The sequence below is a fragment of the Gobio gobio genome (assembly GCF_949357685.1).
Source record: "Gobio gobio genome assembly, chromosome: 25".
NCBI classification, from domain to species: Eukaryota; Metazoa; Chordata; class Actinopteri; order Cypriniformes; family Gobionidae; genus Gobio; species Gobio gobio.
Genome location: NC_137121.1, coordinates 13934822 through 13952750, shown reverse-complemented (window position 1 = coordinate 13952750; position 17929 = coordinate 13934822). Strand labels below are relative to the sequence as shown.

Genomic DNA, 17929 nt, shown 5'->3' with positions numbered 1-17929 from the left:
TTACATGGTTAAAACAATCATACTTAATACATTTGAGTGTGTTGAAAGTTATGTTATAACGTTACTCTGTGCGTTTGCTCAGTGGCTGGTATGAGAGATTTGTTGCACTTTGCAGTAATCTAGATCGATATTACAATATCATAGTAATAAAAACAGGATGACTAAATGACATGCTAATAATTTTAAAATATATTGTATGATGCAGATTATGCTATGTTAGCCATTTGACAAAATAGTTTGGTCTTAAAGTGATAAAAACGTTACTTGTGGTGAATCAAGACAGCAAGCGATTCAAACAAAAAGACTAAATGTTTTACGTTGTATAACAATTCGTTTTCTGTCGATAAATGTATATCCAAACAGTTGCTCACCTGTCTAATAAAATACATCTTATATTTAAGCGACTTTGGTGTTTCCATGGTTTCTATGGAAATAAAGGGTAGCACGGATATGACGTCATTGACAGGCGACACAAGGACACGGCCCGTGTCCTGGTTAAAACTGCTTATTTCTCTGGATTTAAGCATTGTTGGAAATGTTTGGGATAATGTAAGTACAGAGGTCAACAAAATATATAACATTGTTCTAGTGGTTTTTGGATATTTAAATCTAAAAATCTTACATATTGTGCCTTTAACTATTGATACATTATATATACAGTATAACAGAAGCGTAACAGAAAAGGAAATTCTAAACTAAATATTGAGAGTAAACTATTTAATACTGTGCAGTAATGCTTGTCATGCCTTGACTAAGGAACTGTGCCAGATACTAAACAAAAAGACTCATGCATGTCGAGTCCTTGGCTTAGTCAGCAGAGAAACTAGGATGTTGGTGTCATGCTGAATGAAATGCACATCTAATTTTCAACTCCTGGCTGTCCTGTACAGTATCACACAAAGAGTTGAATATCAAAGGGAAACGTGTTATCCTGAGGCGAGTCCTCGGGGGAAGAGACCCTTCCGTTACCCTCCCTCTGAGAGCACAAGCTCTGTGCCAATCTCGCTCTCCGTGCTTATGTTTCAAATCTCAACCCTTTATCTAGCCCGCAATATTTTTGACAGCTCTGCAGTTTTACCTGTGTTCTCTTCTGCGGAACCACAGCGTGTCGCTATGAATTAAATCCGTTTAATCGTGGCCTTTGTTTTGGCCCGAAGATTACAGGTGGAGCATCGTTGTCATGCAAGATTAATAGCGGGGAACTGATTGGCATGAATGTCCTGCTGTAAATTCTTTTCATCTTGGTATTTTGCACAGCATGCATAATGCAGCGATGTGATTACAACCCTGCATCCAATCCAGTCGCAGAGTCTCCAGATCACAGTGGCATTTAATGATAATGGGAGAGATACATCAAAAACACGTACAGAGAAGGGGGGCCAGGATGGACAGTATGCTTTCAGGGTTTGGTTTACTGAGCTGAAACCAGAAGAAAACAATGGAAAAGTGTATAATGAACATTTGTACATTATAATTAATATTATCTTAATATAATCAACTATAGACAATCCCCCCCCCCAAAACAATTAATTTGTATAATAATATAATATAATTAATATAATATGATTAGTTCTTCTAATCACATCCAAAGTAAAAGTTAATGTTTACATAATATATGTGTGTGCACTGTGTTGTAATTATCATGTATATATAAATACACACTCATTCATGTATATATTTAAGAAATAGTTGCATGTATATACTACATATACAGTATTTTACATAATTTACATTATATCTAAATATAAATATTTGTATATATTGTTATATTGTTCTTAAATATATACATGCATTTATATATATACATAATAATTATACACAGTACACACACATATGTAAACATTAACTTTTATTTTGGATGCAATAAATCGCGATTAATCGATTTGAAAGCACTAAATATAATATAATATAATATAATATAATATAATATAATATAATATAATATAATATAATATAATATAATATAATATAATATAATTAATATAATATAATATAATATAATATAATATAATATAATATAATATAATATAATATAATATAATATAATATAATATAATAATATATACCTTAAGCATAAATGAGAATTCACAAACTGAAGTTGTGGTTAAATGGTGTCAAATTCCTACACTACTTAAATTAATGTCCAAAAACCCAGTTATAAATGGGTTTGATCAAGTTTGCAATACATAAATACATTTCATGTTGTTGGGGTGATGAACATTTTGAATAATTTTGAATTTTGAGTAATTATAATAGCAATAATCTTTTTTTTCACACCGCCAAAGTATTAAACAAATCAAATTAATCACACATATAAATGGGACAAATACATCTAAGATGGTGGGGATGAGTAAATAATGACATACTTTCATATTTGGGGTAAATTTCTCCTTTAATAACTTCATTATGAGGAAGAAGCATAGCGAGATAAGAACTGCTTGGCCTTTATGTCTAGCATTTGCAGATAGAATTGATTTCAAAAATGTTCAATTGAAAGAAAAAAGTGAATTAGTAGCTCATAATTTCCTTTCGAGAGCAGGAATTACAACATCAATACGTGCGGGAGGAAATGAACCAAGGAAAAGCAGCTTTTCAACAGCCGTAGTACATCATGTTATATCATTTGAATTAAAATAGTGTCAGCGTCTGAATAAGAAGGGAGTTGAACGTCGATGAACCGGAGGTGTGCTGACATTTCTATTAGTTTGAACTCATCCGCATGCTAAAGGCAGCCACGCAGGGATTTCTGCAAGACAGCCGCAGGCGTGTTATTGTGCTGTGAGATCAGCCGTCAATCAAAGCGATACCAGTCGCTCATGATGTGAAGGGTGGTGACACATTTAAAATGAAGAGTCACACTGAACATATTATGGAACTTGAAATGTCATCACTCATTTCTGTCAATGGCCCTACGGTTGACTGACCCGCAGCAGGGTTAATAGCAGAGGGGTGAAATCACCAGAGGTTGTGCAACAAGCTATAAAGACAGTTTGATACTGATTTATGATTTTTCATAAATTGATTTCTGATTGATTGGTCCTCAAAAAAGCCCAGAAGTCCACACTTAAATTATTCAAAAATAAAGGTAAGATGTTGAATTTAGGCAAATGAACAAGAAATATTTAAGATTCAACACTATTTCTGGATCACTGAAAATTTTATTTTATAATATTTTACATTTACATATATATTAGGGCTGGGTATTGACACATTTCATGATTCGATTTCCATTTACAAGCTTTCGATTCGATTACGATTTCCATTTGATACAATTCGATATTGGTTATTGTGGATATGAAAAACTGATTGAGCGATTACATGTGATATGATAAAGATTTCAGTGCGTTGTCCTCTATCTTTTAAACATACCTTGACGTTCATTCATGTTTATTTGGCGCTGTAACTGGTATTAAAGTGGAGGAGATGATCCGTTCACGTGCGCTCCGCACTGCAGCTTCTTTTGAGCTGAGCTGCGCTACTGTGATAGTAATCGTTTCGTAATAATACCCTAACCCTAAATCGGAGACTTTGTATGTTATCAAAAGTAACAAAGCACAAAGATTATTGCGATTTTTTGGATGTGAGGCGCGCAACAAATGTTCTATTCATTCATCAACTGACAACAGGATGACTAATCGATTCTTGGGATTTAAGAGTCGATATCGGTTCATAAAAATGAGAATCGATTAAAATAGAGAATTTTTTTTTGTTTTTAAACAGCCCTAATATATATATTGTAATAATATTAATAGTATAACGAGCTAATAGTAGTGAATAATAATAATGGACCCGGGGGTGTTTATTTTAACCTCTTCCCTGTCACCGTCCCGCTGGCGGGACACCTGGCACTCTTTTTTTGATCAGCTTTTTTTTGTATCATATATTTGAGTAATTATCATAAATTAGGTATCATTTGAAAGCTTACGAACTCAAAATTCATCCTGTGAAAACCGTTTTGAAATTGGACATTGCGTTACCATGGAAACGGTACTTTAAATTCTTCTTGTGGGCTCCTCCCCTAGTTGGCGTCGTCATGTTTTATATTACAACATTTATTTTAACTACTTTATAATAAAAATCTTTTCTAATCTTGACAAAACACATATCATCGGAAAGGTCTGAGTCTCAGGGTTCCATATTTGGGGACCATTTTGTGATGGAAGGGATATTTGGACAGAAATTTACAGAAAAATGCATCAAAAAAACAATTAATGGAATATGTGTGACACCCGGTGGCTATTTGTGGTACAGCGCCTAAACAAAATCTCATGGGAACTTCAATTTTTGTGATATCAACTTCAAATTTGGAACACAACTTGGTTAGACATATGGCTTTGATTTTATAGTAATTTTAGATTAAAACATTTTTGTAAAATATATATTTTATAGAAAATAAAAATATTTAGTACAGTATTTTTTATTTACAGTAAATTTCAATTTCCATAACTTTTTCATACTTTCATATTTTGAATTGTGTTCACTTCAGCAATAATCTGCCGAGTGTCTGCTTTAAAACAAGACCAAACTTAGGTCTATATTCCAAAGCATTCTTGAATTACAGCCCTTTAAGTTTGGATAGTGCAATGTCATGTTTATTCTCAAAAAGGGGGGTGACAGGTAAGGGGTTAAACAACATATATAAAAAATACTTTTGAAATAACGGAAAAATATTTACACAAATGCATACATTTTCTTTGACTAATAAGCGAAAAGCTACCACATAATTATTGTGACTACTACGAGATCAGATGAATCATTTCTTGCGGACGTTCTGCCAACAGGATGTTCCTCATTTTTCTCTAGAACACTTCAGGTCAGCAAAAACCGGAACAAAATCCCTCTATTAAGATGAAGAGTGAGGCAAACATGCCGCTGTTGTAAGGATTTTTTTAAAGCATAATGAGGTAATTTTCGGTACAAGCTGTGTCCCTGTTGTGCTCTTAAGCTGCATAGTGGTGCCGTTGCAGTAGGTATTATAGCACATCCTGCTCCCATCAAAATCTCTTACTGCTTCTACACAAGGTCCATATTCACCCCAAGTGCACTTAGAGACACTTCATATAAACTTTATCCTAGGTGTCTACCATTAAACGCAGTACACTCGTAACTTTCACGCCTGGCTGCAACAACTAAACCCCAGAGATGCTGACGGTTTCGAAAAACCTCTTTGAAATATTTCTCGAGAGAGGATTAAAGTGAACATGAAATCAAATTTCACCCCATTTACATTCTTAATGCACATTCATGGTCTTATTGTGCATGAATTATCAGGCACGTTATTCTAAAGAAAAATGAACGCCATTCCATGATGTCGTCATCTTGAAGTTATGCGTTAAAGGGATAGTTCACACCAAAATGAAAATTAGCCCATGATTTACTCACCCTCAAGCCATCTTAGGTGTATATGACTTTCTTCTTTCAGAAGAAATCAATTAGAGTTATATAAAACAAATGTCCTGGCTCTTCCAAGCATTATAATGGCAGCCCAAAATTTGAAGCCCAAAAAAGTGCATCCATCCATTATAAAAGTAATCTACACGGCTCCGGAGGGTTAATAAAGGCCTTCTGAAGCGAACCCATGGGTTTGTGTAAGAAAAAATCCATATTTAAAACTTTATAAAGTAAATTATCTGGCTTCCGGTGGACTGCCTTCAGTATTCAACTTACGGAAAAAGCATAGCTGGCGCGACGATAATGTCGGACGTAGCGTAAGCATTTTGAACTGCGCGAGGCGTTACACTTTCTGCGTAAATAGACGAAGAAAACACTGCCGTTATAATGCTTGGAAGAGCCAGGACATTTGTTTCAATTGTATTCGTCTGAAAGAAAAATGTCATATACACCTAAGGTTGGCTTGAGGGTGAGTATATTATGGGGTCATTTTCATTTTTGGGTGAAGTATTCCTTTAAAACAAATATTCTGGGTTCTTCTATATACTGTAATTTACACTCAATCGACAGCATTTGTGTATAGTTTATAGTTATTGTGTACAGTTGATTAGCACAGAAATTAATTTCTACTTGCACCTTTTTTTCTAAAAAAATTGTAAAAATCTGGGTTACACTCAGACATGGAAGTTAATGGGGGCAATTTGTGAACAAAATACTCACTGTTTCAATAGAATAGCCACAAGATGTCAAGAATATGCATATTAGCATGATTATAGTGTGGGGGAAAAAATCACTTGGTAACCCTTTCTTTCTAAAGTTATACCCAATTTTATAACTTTGTCACCATAACAACAGCTCAAATAATACACACATTTTAACAGAATATCTATTGTAAGTGGTTTTATGAAATGAAACCCTTCACATTTGTGCTTTTAAATTCTCAGAAAACAGGCCTCATTCACTTCCATTGTAAATGTCTCAACCGTAACCTTGATTATTTTAAAGAAAACAAGGAATGTTTTTTTTTTATGGTTATTAAAATCTATGGCTCCATGAAAAACCTTAAATGTCCATGGAAACTTTCCATTGTTCTTTATAGTGATAAAAGATTCTTTATATTTTTAAACTGTTCTTCAGACTAAGAAAAAAAATGGTTATTTTAAGAACTGTTCACTTTCTTTGGGGAAGAAAAAATGGTTCTTCTATGGAATAATTTGGAAAACCCTCTTTTGGAACCTTTTTTGAATGTAATCAACATTATGTCGCAAATGCTGTTTAAACCTAACTTATATTGAAGTCTTTTTTGAAGCATTTTTTTAAAGACAGTGCTGATGTAGGTATGGAGGTACAATGCTTTTGGTTTACTGCATCAGATGGCAAAAACGTTCACCTGGAAGTCGTGGTGCAGCTCAGGGCAGAGGCGCATATATTGTCCCAGCTGCTCCAGGGGTCTGTCAGGCTCTGGTCGGGGACGCAGCTTGTTCACATCGGTTTCCAGGTCATCTTCCTGCCATGGAGAAACACAGAGCTATAAACGCTGTTCACTCATAAGATTGAAACCTATATCTTCCCCTGTCACTGCATGTGAGGACCAGAGGCCGTGTGACAAGCTCCAGCCAATAGAATGCAGCAGACTCTGACCTCTGATCTTCACTCTGTCCATCTCTATGGCAAGTGGGCCCAGCAGCAGACAAACAGCAATTACACACCTCATTTGCCAGGTGAGGCACATGTAAGCGGTCAACCCTCCAGCTGTGGTGTAAATGTCAATCTCACACTTACATACGGAAAAGTTTATTTTTGCAGTTCTTTTTTGTGCCACTAGGGTAAAGTGATGCTATTAAGCCCACCCATGGAAAAAGTTTTACATATTTATCTTAATATCTTTCCAACAAAGTGAGTATTAAATCGAAGATCAATCTATCATCTAAACACTTGGTGTCAAAATTAACGCATGCAATTAATCCTTTGGCTAGCGTTACACTATATGATCATATTCATGCAAATGCTTTAAAACCATTCAAGTACGATAAGACACAAAAGAGAAAGCAGTGTGGTACTGGTTCGTCTCTGTGAATCTCTTGTCTGTGTGACACACGAAAATTTAGAAAAAAAAATATTTCATAGAGACATCGTGATACTGGCCTTCTTTCATAAAAATATGCAATTAAACAAATATTTAAAATATAGGCTACTACTACGGTCTACATTCATTTGGAGATTAAATGTGAAAGTATTACGATCTAAAAAAAAATTACGTTAGGTGAGATTAATCCCGATTAATTATGCAAAAATGTGCGATTAATTAGTTAATTTTTTAATCGATTGATAGCACTAGTTTTGACATAAATTTAAATTACTCTTTTATAATCGCAAACGTCCGGAGTTGGTACATGTGTAGCGTTTAAGCTCCACTGCAACACAAATACACCCATGATGCTCACATTTTATTAAAAATAATAATAAAAAAAGATAATAATAATAATAATAATAATAGACCCTTCAAAGCGCCTTAATATTCTTATGTTATTTGCATTATACGGACAAATTGGAAGAGAAAAATAATAAGTGGATAAAGTTTAACAATTTAAATATGTGGCAATGTTCTAAACCTAATTACTTTAAAGTAATATATCTGGATTATAATCACAAATTATTTTGCCTCAAAGAAAATCTAAAATATTAATTTAAAGGTTAAAATTAAGATTATATTATTATTAATTTATATATTTTGCATGGCATTTATCTGCTGCAGATTCACATGAAATTGAACACATTGAACTTTTCAAATACAGAAAATTGCCTTAAAATATCAGAATAATATCAGGTTTAATTTGATTTATTAATCTCAGAATTTTTCTATCAAGACTCAGATAGATCAGCTCCATAGGTAATATTTCACTGTAAATGTCCATAACTAATTCCTAGAGCATGAATTCACGCTACAGAGCACTATGCATGCATCTTAGTCATGGCAAGAGGATGAAGCGCAGACATTGAAATAAAAAAACGCATTAACAGTATTTGAAGAGAGCGTGTAGGGCAGAAGAGGATGAAAGCACTTTGGTTTGGTGGTGCCGTCTCAGCAGGGACAGGATTGTGAAGTCATTGATTTATGGCTGAATCAGGGGCCCTATTATTGAAGTTATGTGAGAACAGGAAGCCGCTTGTGTCAGGCACCTGTCAAACGCAGAACCTGCTCTTCAATCACATTTTAAGAGGGAGAATGAATCAGTGGAATTTACCGCACATCGTTCGCTCAGTCAAAATTACGGCGCAGGATCGCACAGACCGCGATGTGTGCGTGCATGTGTTGAAGGTGCTGCTCACGTCTTCCTCGAGAACGAATCTCAAAACACTCACGTAGTCCCTGTTGTCTTGCTCCTCGTTCTCCGTGTCTTCATCGCTGTCATCTTCTAAACTGCCATCTTTCAATGAGGAAGAAAGATCAACAACACGTTAGACTAAGGCGTAAATGTCAAGATGAGCAAAATATGGCAGTTCATCTGTAGGATCAAACACGACCTGCCCAGAGTCCTCAAACATTAGCTCTTTCTGCCTCTGATACGTTCACATAAAAGACATCTGCCACACACTCTGGTGGAGTATGTTGTGCTATACCACAGAGGACAGACGATAATCAAACAAGAAGACTTTCGAAGCATAATTCGGATGATATATATAAAAACACAATATATATGTGTGTGATATACATTTACACACATAAGCCCAATTCGGACGGGATTAGTTTAACATGGAGACTAATGGTAAAGTAATTATTACCCGAGCTTCTCAGTGATTTTAGTCCCGTCCGAATGTGCCATCTCAGTAATCATTACGGACAATGTCAGCAAAGATTACGGCGACTTTTACCTTCTGTAAAAAGGTCCGGAAAAATTTTCTCAGGTAATACAGAACATGTCCGAATAGACCCGAGGTAAATATGTATGTAAATATGGCAAACAGTGGCAAGTCTGAAAAAAAAAACTCCTGAAAAAAAAAAAAAGTGTTTCCTGCTTAGCATTCAGATAAAAAAAAAAAAAAAACGGTCGAAAGCACTTGTCAGAGGCACAACATTTCTTTTGGCTTTAGGTAAGTGACTATTACCAACACATGATGACAGGTGGGTGATTGCGGTGCGTAAATCGAGTTACCCCTCCCACTTGTGCTAGTTTTACTGAGATTTCTTATCCCATGCGAAATGGCCATTACAGACGTCCTGTGGTAAAATTACTTTACTACATCTACCCTTGTAAAACTAATCCCGTCCAAATAGGGCTATACATTCACACACGCACACCACATATATACACACAAACCCATAAATATTTATATATAATATAAATTATATAAATATATATAAAGTATATACATGCAAATATAAAAAAACATATATATATATGGTAACACCTTATTTTACAGTGTCATTGTTATGTTACATGTAGTTACTATAATAATAACTATAAATTCTGCATAATTGCATGCAACTAGCCCTAAATCAAACCTATCCCTAATCCCAACCCTATAGTAAGTACATGTAGTTACTTAATATTATCCAGTACTTAAATTTATATTAAGTGTAACAAAATGTACCCATATATATACACATGCATACATACGTACATACATGAATGCATATACACAGAGATCTTTTAAATAACTTCTAGAGATAAATTGAAATAGAAATAAATGTAGTCATGCCTCTTCTGAGTTCGCTTCACATGCTTTCATCTGATGTAATGACAGCAAATCAAAACATAACACTAAAATCACTATAATTTTATTACAGCCTCTGCTAAACCAAATGACTGGTTTCATTAAAAAAAAAAGCGTGTTCAAGGTATTTTATTTGGTGTGGATGAAGAGTAAATTGACCGTGTGATAAATTATGACGCATCATATATTTTAGAGGGAGGTTGTGAATTAATATAACCCAGTTTATGAGAGCTAATAATGTTAATGGCAGCATTGCTAAAATGTCAAAATCACGTTAAGGTCTTGCTAAGTAATAGAACAGTATTAAATATTGAGTTAATAGTATTGAGTTAATATTGAGTTAAATATTGATTAAAATAGTCTTGGCTTAGCTTTGCTATAACTTTGTATTTAGCTGGTCACCAAGCTCCACATACCCCTGTAAAACCATCAAAATAGGCTAGCCTGATAAGCTTGATGGCCAGCTAAGACCAACAAACCACCTTAGGCTAGGCTGGTTTAAGATTTTTTTTTCCAACAGGGTTTTAAAACAGGTATATAAATAGATTAATGACACTAAACCACTGTCACAATCTCTTACATCACCTAAGGGTGTTTTTCTGTGATTTTCACAGCTAAAAGCTAATAAGACAGACGAAACAGGGTAACAAGGAAGTACTACAGCTACAGTCCAATCGTCTCGGAGGTGAACATCATCTTATCTGCCTGGCCAGATTGAACAGCAAATAGGCTCAGCGTTATGGGTCGCTCATGCCACACATGTATCTTTCCATTTAGAAGTGCTTGTCGTCAGCAAAGATGCTAACGTTAGCAGTTAGCATATAAACGGTGCAGAAAAACCTGCAGAAACTCCTCGATTAGAAAGCAGGGTGGGTTGCCGCGTTATCTCAAACCAGATAGGGGCGTCAACACATATCATCCCGGTGGGTATAAAAAGCCAACCGCACTATTCATTACGATAAACAGATAATCATTTAGTTCGGTCTGATATCGGCCTTCCCAGCTCTCCGGGTCCCTTACTCAAGATAAAAGCAATGGGAAACTCATTAACTCTTGCCAGGCGTCTGGATCTATAAGGTGTTATGTATGAAAAGTGTGTGTAGTTGAACAACAATATTCCAGACTCTTGGGCAGAGAAAAGGAGTATTAGCGCATTATGTGGTGGAGATGTGTGTTAAGTACATATATAAAATCGTGCACACTAACGCGCTTCACTGCTGTAGTGAGTCGAGCACCCACGGTGTCATTGGGCAGGGTTGCCTGGGCAACCACCTCAGAGCTCCCTGCAAAACAAGTGTGTATAGAGTATTGTGGGTCAGCGAAGAGCAATCTGCTGGTCTCTGGCCAAGCATATCTTCCGTTTCTTGTTTTCCTTCACTCTGTTTAAGGCTGCTCAGGTTCTGACCTTGTTTAAAGAGAACATTTGCATAACACGACTTAGTCAAAAAGAAACACGTCTGCCGAAAGAGCTAGGCTAGGCTGTAGTTAATTTATGCTGTAGTTAATTTATGCACAATACTGCCGTACAGCATAAGAGAGTTAGAAAAATGCATCTTAGTCAAAATTTCCTCTGAATCTGGTTTTAGATCAACTGATTCCTCACGTTGTCTGCTTTCACAAGGTCCAGTCTTCACAGCGAAGGTCATTGGACAGGGATAATGAAGTGGCTCAGTATCTGTGACGTGTCAAATTTAAGTTAGTTTTAAATTCAATTCAATTTAAATAAAAATGTATCAGTCTTTTGTTTTTGTTTTTTGTCTGGTTTACATATTTGTTGAAAATTGTCTGCAAGTTATGAAAAACTGTGTTGCTTGGAAGCAACCAATGATATGTTTGGATATAAACACTTTCAAACTTTCCCAACTCACATACTCTACATTATACTACTCCTACTATTGAAGTCTACTAGAGGAAAAATGGGATAGATTGTGTTGACACTGATAGAATTTTCTAGACTCATTAAATGCCCAGAGCCTATGTGATAACAGGGGCAAATTTGGCCTGGCCGATAAGGACTTTGTCAGGCACTAATAGCCAAAGGCAGTGTGTAAAGGCTAAATATCTCTAGTGGGACAGACTCAGTGTCCCTAACAGACAGACTGTGCGAGGAGAATAATAGTAACTGTTGGGTGTTTGGCAGTGTAATAAAGAAGCAGGCTTAAAAACCCAGGGAACATAAACCTTACCGTAAAGTCCTAAATCAGCATCCCAGTCATCGACAGGCCTCCCAGGAAGAGGAAAGCTGTAGGCACTCTTATCTGAGGTCAGTGGAAGAGGGACTTTGGGATTGCACTTTCTCATCAGCTGGATCGCCGGTTCCACCAGAGATTCAAGGCCTTTCATGGTCAAGCAGGTCTTCAGACGAAACGTAATCAGTTAGAAATACTTCAAGGCGCTACATTTCCTCTGAGAAAAATATGCAGCAGAAGCAAAAATGTACTTCTTTACAGCACATTAACAGACAGTTAGAGCATCTGGTATCAACTGGGGCTGGTTTACTTAGCAAGGTCGATAAAAATCAGTGTGATTTAAAGGCAAATGATTAAAGCATTACGAAAAGAGAAATGTAATTACGGGAGGCAGTAAAAAAAAACAAAAAAAGTTCAACCACATAAAAAATATCATAATATGAGATGAAATGAGGACTTTGAGACCAAATAGTGGGCTGAAATATCACCTGAGTGGTCTGGAAGAGAAGACTAATGCCACCTTCGGCGACAATGGCGTCTCTGCCCACAGCTGAGTTGGCGGCACGGCGCAGGCAATGCAGTAGGGCTCTACGCATAGGAATGTTTTTAAGGTTGCTGTCATTGTTGTGCCAGTCTTCGTACACCTTCAGAAGATCTGCGATGTAGCCTTTTGTGACGGCAGTCCGACAGTTGACCTCTGTAGAAGAAAATTCAGCATCTTTAATCACACAGTTAACATTGATTTATTCTCTTAAACCTTAATAATGGATTCATTGCTGAGAAACAGAACATAAATCAATTAAGATCTTCAGCCTGACCAACAGCCTTAAGGCTGATTTATACTTCTGTGTCGGACCTACGATGTAGTCTTTTCATTTATACTTCTGCGTTGTTATCCGCGTCAATGTGCAATTGCACGTGCGACCACTACTAGACAGTGTCCATGGGCAAGTTGATGGTGTAACTCACAGTATCAGGTCAAAAGCCAAAGAAGAAGCTACTTGTTGTGTACGGTGTCTGAGAAGCAGCAGCAGTGATTGCGGCAAATAGACATCGACTCTTGTTGCAGCTTGAGATATTAAATATCGAAGAACAGATCATTTATACTCCGCAAGCGGAAATGCGTATGAGGAAATGCGACGGAAAATGTGAGAAAATTCTAGCACACCACTTGCGGTCCGCGAAGAATTGACGCAATGTTAAATTTTTTGAGAGCTGCACGTCAGGCTACGTGTGCTACACACTGCCTACGATGTAGCTAGTTCGACACAGAAGTATAAATCAACCTTTAAATTGTAATGTTTTGTCAGAGAATACGTGTAGAAGACAGTGTTGAAGCTACTACAACTTTAGCTTGCCAGGCTAAAAGCTAATCATATTAACTTTACTCAGCTAAACTACAAGCTGCTATACGTATCTACATTGAAGCCAACTAAATATTTAGCTATAAAAGAGACCTGTGAAGAGTGTTGGGGAAAGTTTTTTTTAAAAGTAATGCGTTACAATATTGCGTAACTCCCTAAAAAAGAAACTAATTGCGGAAAGTAATGTGTTACATTACTTTTGCGCTGCTTTTTGTCGGCTTGCTTGTTTGTTTTTTTAATAACAAAAAATAAAATTCTATTTTTGACAAATGTAAAGGCCCTTTCATACCAAAAGTGAAATGAATAAGCATCAGACTGAAAGAAATGTAAATTCACGTCTGTATATTTGAGGGCACAGTTCAGTTGTTCTACCATTCTGAATTGAAGAAGAATAGGACGCAGGAGAAGAACGCTTCAGCAATAAAAATACAAAAAATTAAAAATTAAACGCAAATGTGATGTTATTCTAAATTCATTTTTGCTTATTAGTATGGCTGAAGTGGATCACCGAAGGTAAGCAGCAAAGACATTGGTTAATAAGGTGAGATTAAATACATGTTTGTGTAATCTTCTGAGATTGCATTTCCCTGTTTTTATTCGTTTTGAGTATTACTGAAACTGTGAGATGAGTAAAAGCCTGCACACATTTATTCTAAAACTACAATAACCATCATGTTCACACAGTGCACACAACACCTCTGCCCTTGATCCTGATTTCTCTCAACATGGGGACAGGAGAGCTGTCAGTCAAGACATTGAAAAAGAAAGTAACCTGCGTTACTTATTTGAAAAAGTAACTCCGATATTTAGTTGTAAATGTAAAACGTAATCTGTAAAAGTAATCTGATTGCGTAACTCAAAGTTACTTGTAATGCGTTACCCCCAACACTGTCAGTGAATCAATTCTGTTTCAACTATTAGCCTGAATGAAACCATCTGAAGAAACTGATTCGCTAAAACAAATCAAACTGTGCTACATATGAAAAAGGACAGTTTAGGAGTATGTTTAACTACTCAATAGCATGTTTTGTTAAGCTACACCGCGCTTGTAGAAAGAAAAGTGTTTCTGCTGTCTTGAGATTTACAGCAAATATGTCCAGCCAGACCCAAATATATTTAGAAAAATGTTTCAGGGAAGTTAATACAGCTGTATTATGATTAGCTTTTAGCTTGCCAAGCTAAAAGCTAATCATAATAAAAGTAGTTAGCTTCACTACAAGCTGCGAAAATGGTATCTATATTGGAGCTAACTAAATATTTAACTAAAGACTAACCAATTCACTAAAACAAATCAGACAATGATACATATAGAGTGGGAAAAAGACAATTTAGCAGCATGTTTTGTTTAGCTTTTGTAGCTTGTTACTGTGCATGATAGGCTAATAGTAATGGTAACATTTGAGAAATGTAGCTTAGTTAGTAACCACTCATTACCTTTATCATTATTTATATTGGTCTTAAATGAAAAAAAAAAAAAAAAAAAAAGATGTATATCGTTCATGATCACTCTTTCCAAGCCCTTGTCCATGAGGCTTTTTAATAATTAAAGTCTAAGAGGCTGGCATCCATTTAACCAAGAACACCGTGTCCAACTGAATAAATGCTCGTTTGTTTTTTGAGAAAGAAGCTTTTTTCCTAGTTAGCATGTTCGAAACAGGCTAATATTTATTGGAAGCATCTGTATGTATCATTCATATTCAAATTGACCTCTCTTTCTCTCTCACTTTCTCATGTCACGCTCTGTTGTGCTGTTTATTAATAAAATGTAATAAGAACATACATCATTCGGGCACTAAAGAGCCATATCAACAGAATGCAATAACACTGGGATGATGGAGAGGGAACAAAAAAGCATGTGACTCTGCCTGTCAGAGCGAAAAGATTTCTCAGTGTGGCACAAAAGGTTAAATGAGATCAAAAACAAGATGGCGGAGAGAGAGAGCGCCACTCTAGGCGAAGACTTAATTTCCGTTCTTTAAGTCAATGACAGGTCTGATGCCTGAGGTAAAGCGCGGTTATGTCTCATAGCGCCCCTTAGTTCTCCATGTCGTGAATCAGTATATCGTGAACGAAAATACTGCCACTAGCAAAGGTCTTGTTCTACTAAACATTAGGACACTGATGACTCAATTACATGTGACGAAATTACGAGGTCACGCACAATGTAGCTGGTATCAATAACGACGCTGTGTAAGTACATGCCATTATGAAATATGACTTTGTCCTTCACTTTTTATTAAGAATTACAATGTACAGCCATAATGGCATTGACACATAAATATAGCATAAATACAAATATAGAAATCAAATAGGACATAATATAAAATAAAAATTTTAAATTGAATCATAATAGTGAAAAGAAAAAAGTGAATCCTACATAGAATGAAACCCACGGATGCAATTCTTTGTTTATGCCAAGAATCTGTATCTTAGCAACCAAGTTTGATGGCACAATTAACTTCTAATATCTAATATCAAAACTGTCACATTACTACAAAGACAAGATGTCAGCTATAGGAATTCAAACAGTGACTCATTCAGTCACAGCTTTAGATTTATATATATATTTGCATAATTTCTGCACTCAGTATTCAATGTTTTATATGAATAAACACTTAATTCAAAGCTGTTTATATGGTTTAAAAACCTAGTGAGCCATTTTAAAATGTAGTGAGATGGAGTTTGGCATTAGCATGTCGCTAACCTAACAGGAAGAAATAAACAAAAATACATAACACACAAATATTGGGTAAAATGGTCCGTTTTTCTTTAAATGTAATTAATTATTGTTTTCTTGCTTTGCCAGCCATTTTGGATGGATTTTTTAAAGAGTTTGTCGAAATACATTGCGGATCATCTTCTCCACAAATGCACGCAACACTGCCCTAAATAACTGAAAATGTGAAAAAAATGTTGCATATAGCATAATACAGTGAAAATAAAAATATAAATGCAAAATAATTATAAAATCTAACGAATAAAACTGTAGAATACATAAAAGAAAAAATAGATTTAAATAAACCCGTTAATGTTTCAAACAGGGGTGATTCTAGGATTTTCATTTTAGGGGGGCTCAGCCCCAAGTGAGGGTATGAAAAAAAAAATGGTAACACTATTGACTAGTAGCTTATTAATATGCATGTTAGGATATTGGCTGTTTATTATTACTTACACCTATAAAGCAAATATTAATGCCTTATTCTGCATGATCATATTGTACATCCCTTAATCATACAATGTATTCAGGTTTATAATCAATGATATCCCAAATGTGAGTTTGGGGGGTTTGGGGGCCATGGCCCCTTGATAAAATTTTGATTTCTATGATCTACATATGTGTATTTTAAGATGCTCTGAAAACCAAAAAAAATTGTTAACAATAGCTTGAAAACCATGTCAGTGGGCAGATATGACTGATAAAGTTTTTCCATTTTTGTCAATGAAGAAAGTAAACATATGTTTAACTGATATTTATATGTTTTATGAATCATTTTTGTAGACATGTTAATTTACTGAAGGCTAATAGGAAAGCAAGGTAACTAAATTTATTAAATGAATTCACAATATGCACACATTCATTACTAATCTTATGCCCAATACAGGCTGATGGAATTATTTATTTACACATATTTATTTACACATAATATGCACACATTTATTACTAATATTACTCTGTTAATATTTCTTGTTTGTTAATTAAATTATAAATGACATTACATAGGCCTATTTCAAATCAAAATGGCGAAATTAGACAGAAGTTTATTAATTTTAGAATATTTTTGTCATTTGTTTAACATTTCTGACTTGAAGCAGCTGAAGCCCCCCTAAAAAGGGCCAAGTGGTTTCAAACATTAAGGCTACGCAACAGAACCAGCTAAAGAACATGGTCACTGGTGAGATCTATCAGCAGATAAAGCGTTTATTCAAATGAACTAAATGTTTGACTTACAGCACTGCACTGAACCTTGAGTCCATTTGGGACCAACTACTTCGTGTTGATCTGCTTTGTGGTTTCAAAAATGCACTAATAGCATTACAGAGAGACAAACAGCTCTTCACAATGCTGTTGGTGAAGTGAATATTGTGGTTCATGTGTACAATTAAATGGAAGTATTTTTGTGCCCACAACCTATACAAATGTTTTTTTTTTTTCAAGAGTCCACCTCTGGGACGTTATGAACACCTAAAATGGTCAGAAATGAAACGGTTATGATTAGATGAAAATGTAGTATTATTCCAAATAGAAAATGCTACATTTAAATGGCATTT

At 35.4% G+C, this 17929-nt stretch overlaps 1 protein-coding gene across 2 annotated transcripts in view; it reads right to left on the bottom strand.

Moving 5' to 3' along the window:
* The window catches only part of agbl1 (AGBL carboxypeptidase 1), a 228607-nt gene that overhangs the window by 149486 nt on the left and 61192 nt on the right, over window positions 1-17929 (bottom strand). For both annotated transcript variants that reach the window (XM_079809969.1, XM_079809970.1), the window contains exons 8-11: window positions 12785-12993; window positions 12294-12462; window positions 8755-8819; window positions 6782-6898 (exon numbers count right to left, since the gene is read on the bottom strand). In XM_079809969.1, coding sequence (XP_079666095.1) covers window positions 6782-6898; window positions 8755-8819; window positions 12294-12462; window positions 12785-12993 — 560 coding nt within the window. The remainder of the gene's footprint in view (window positions 1-6781; window positions 6899-8754; window positions 8820-12293; window positions 12463-12784; window positions 12994-17929) is intronic.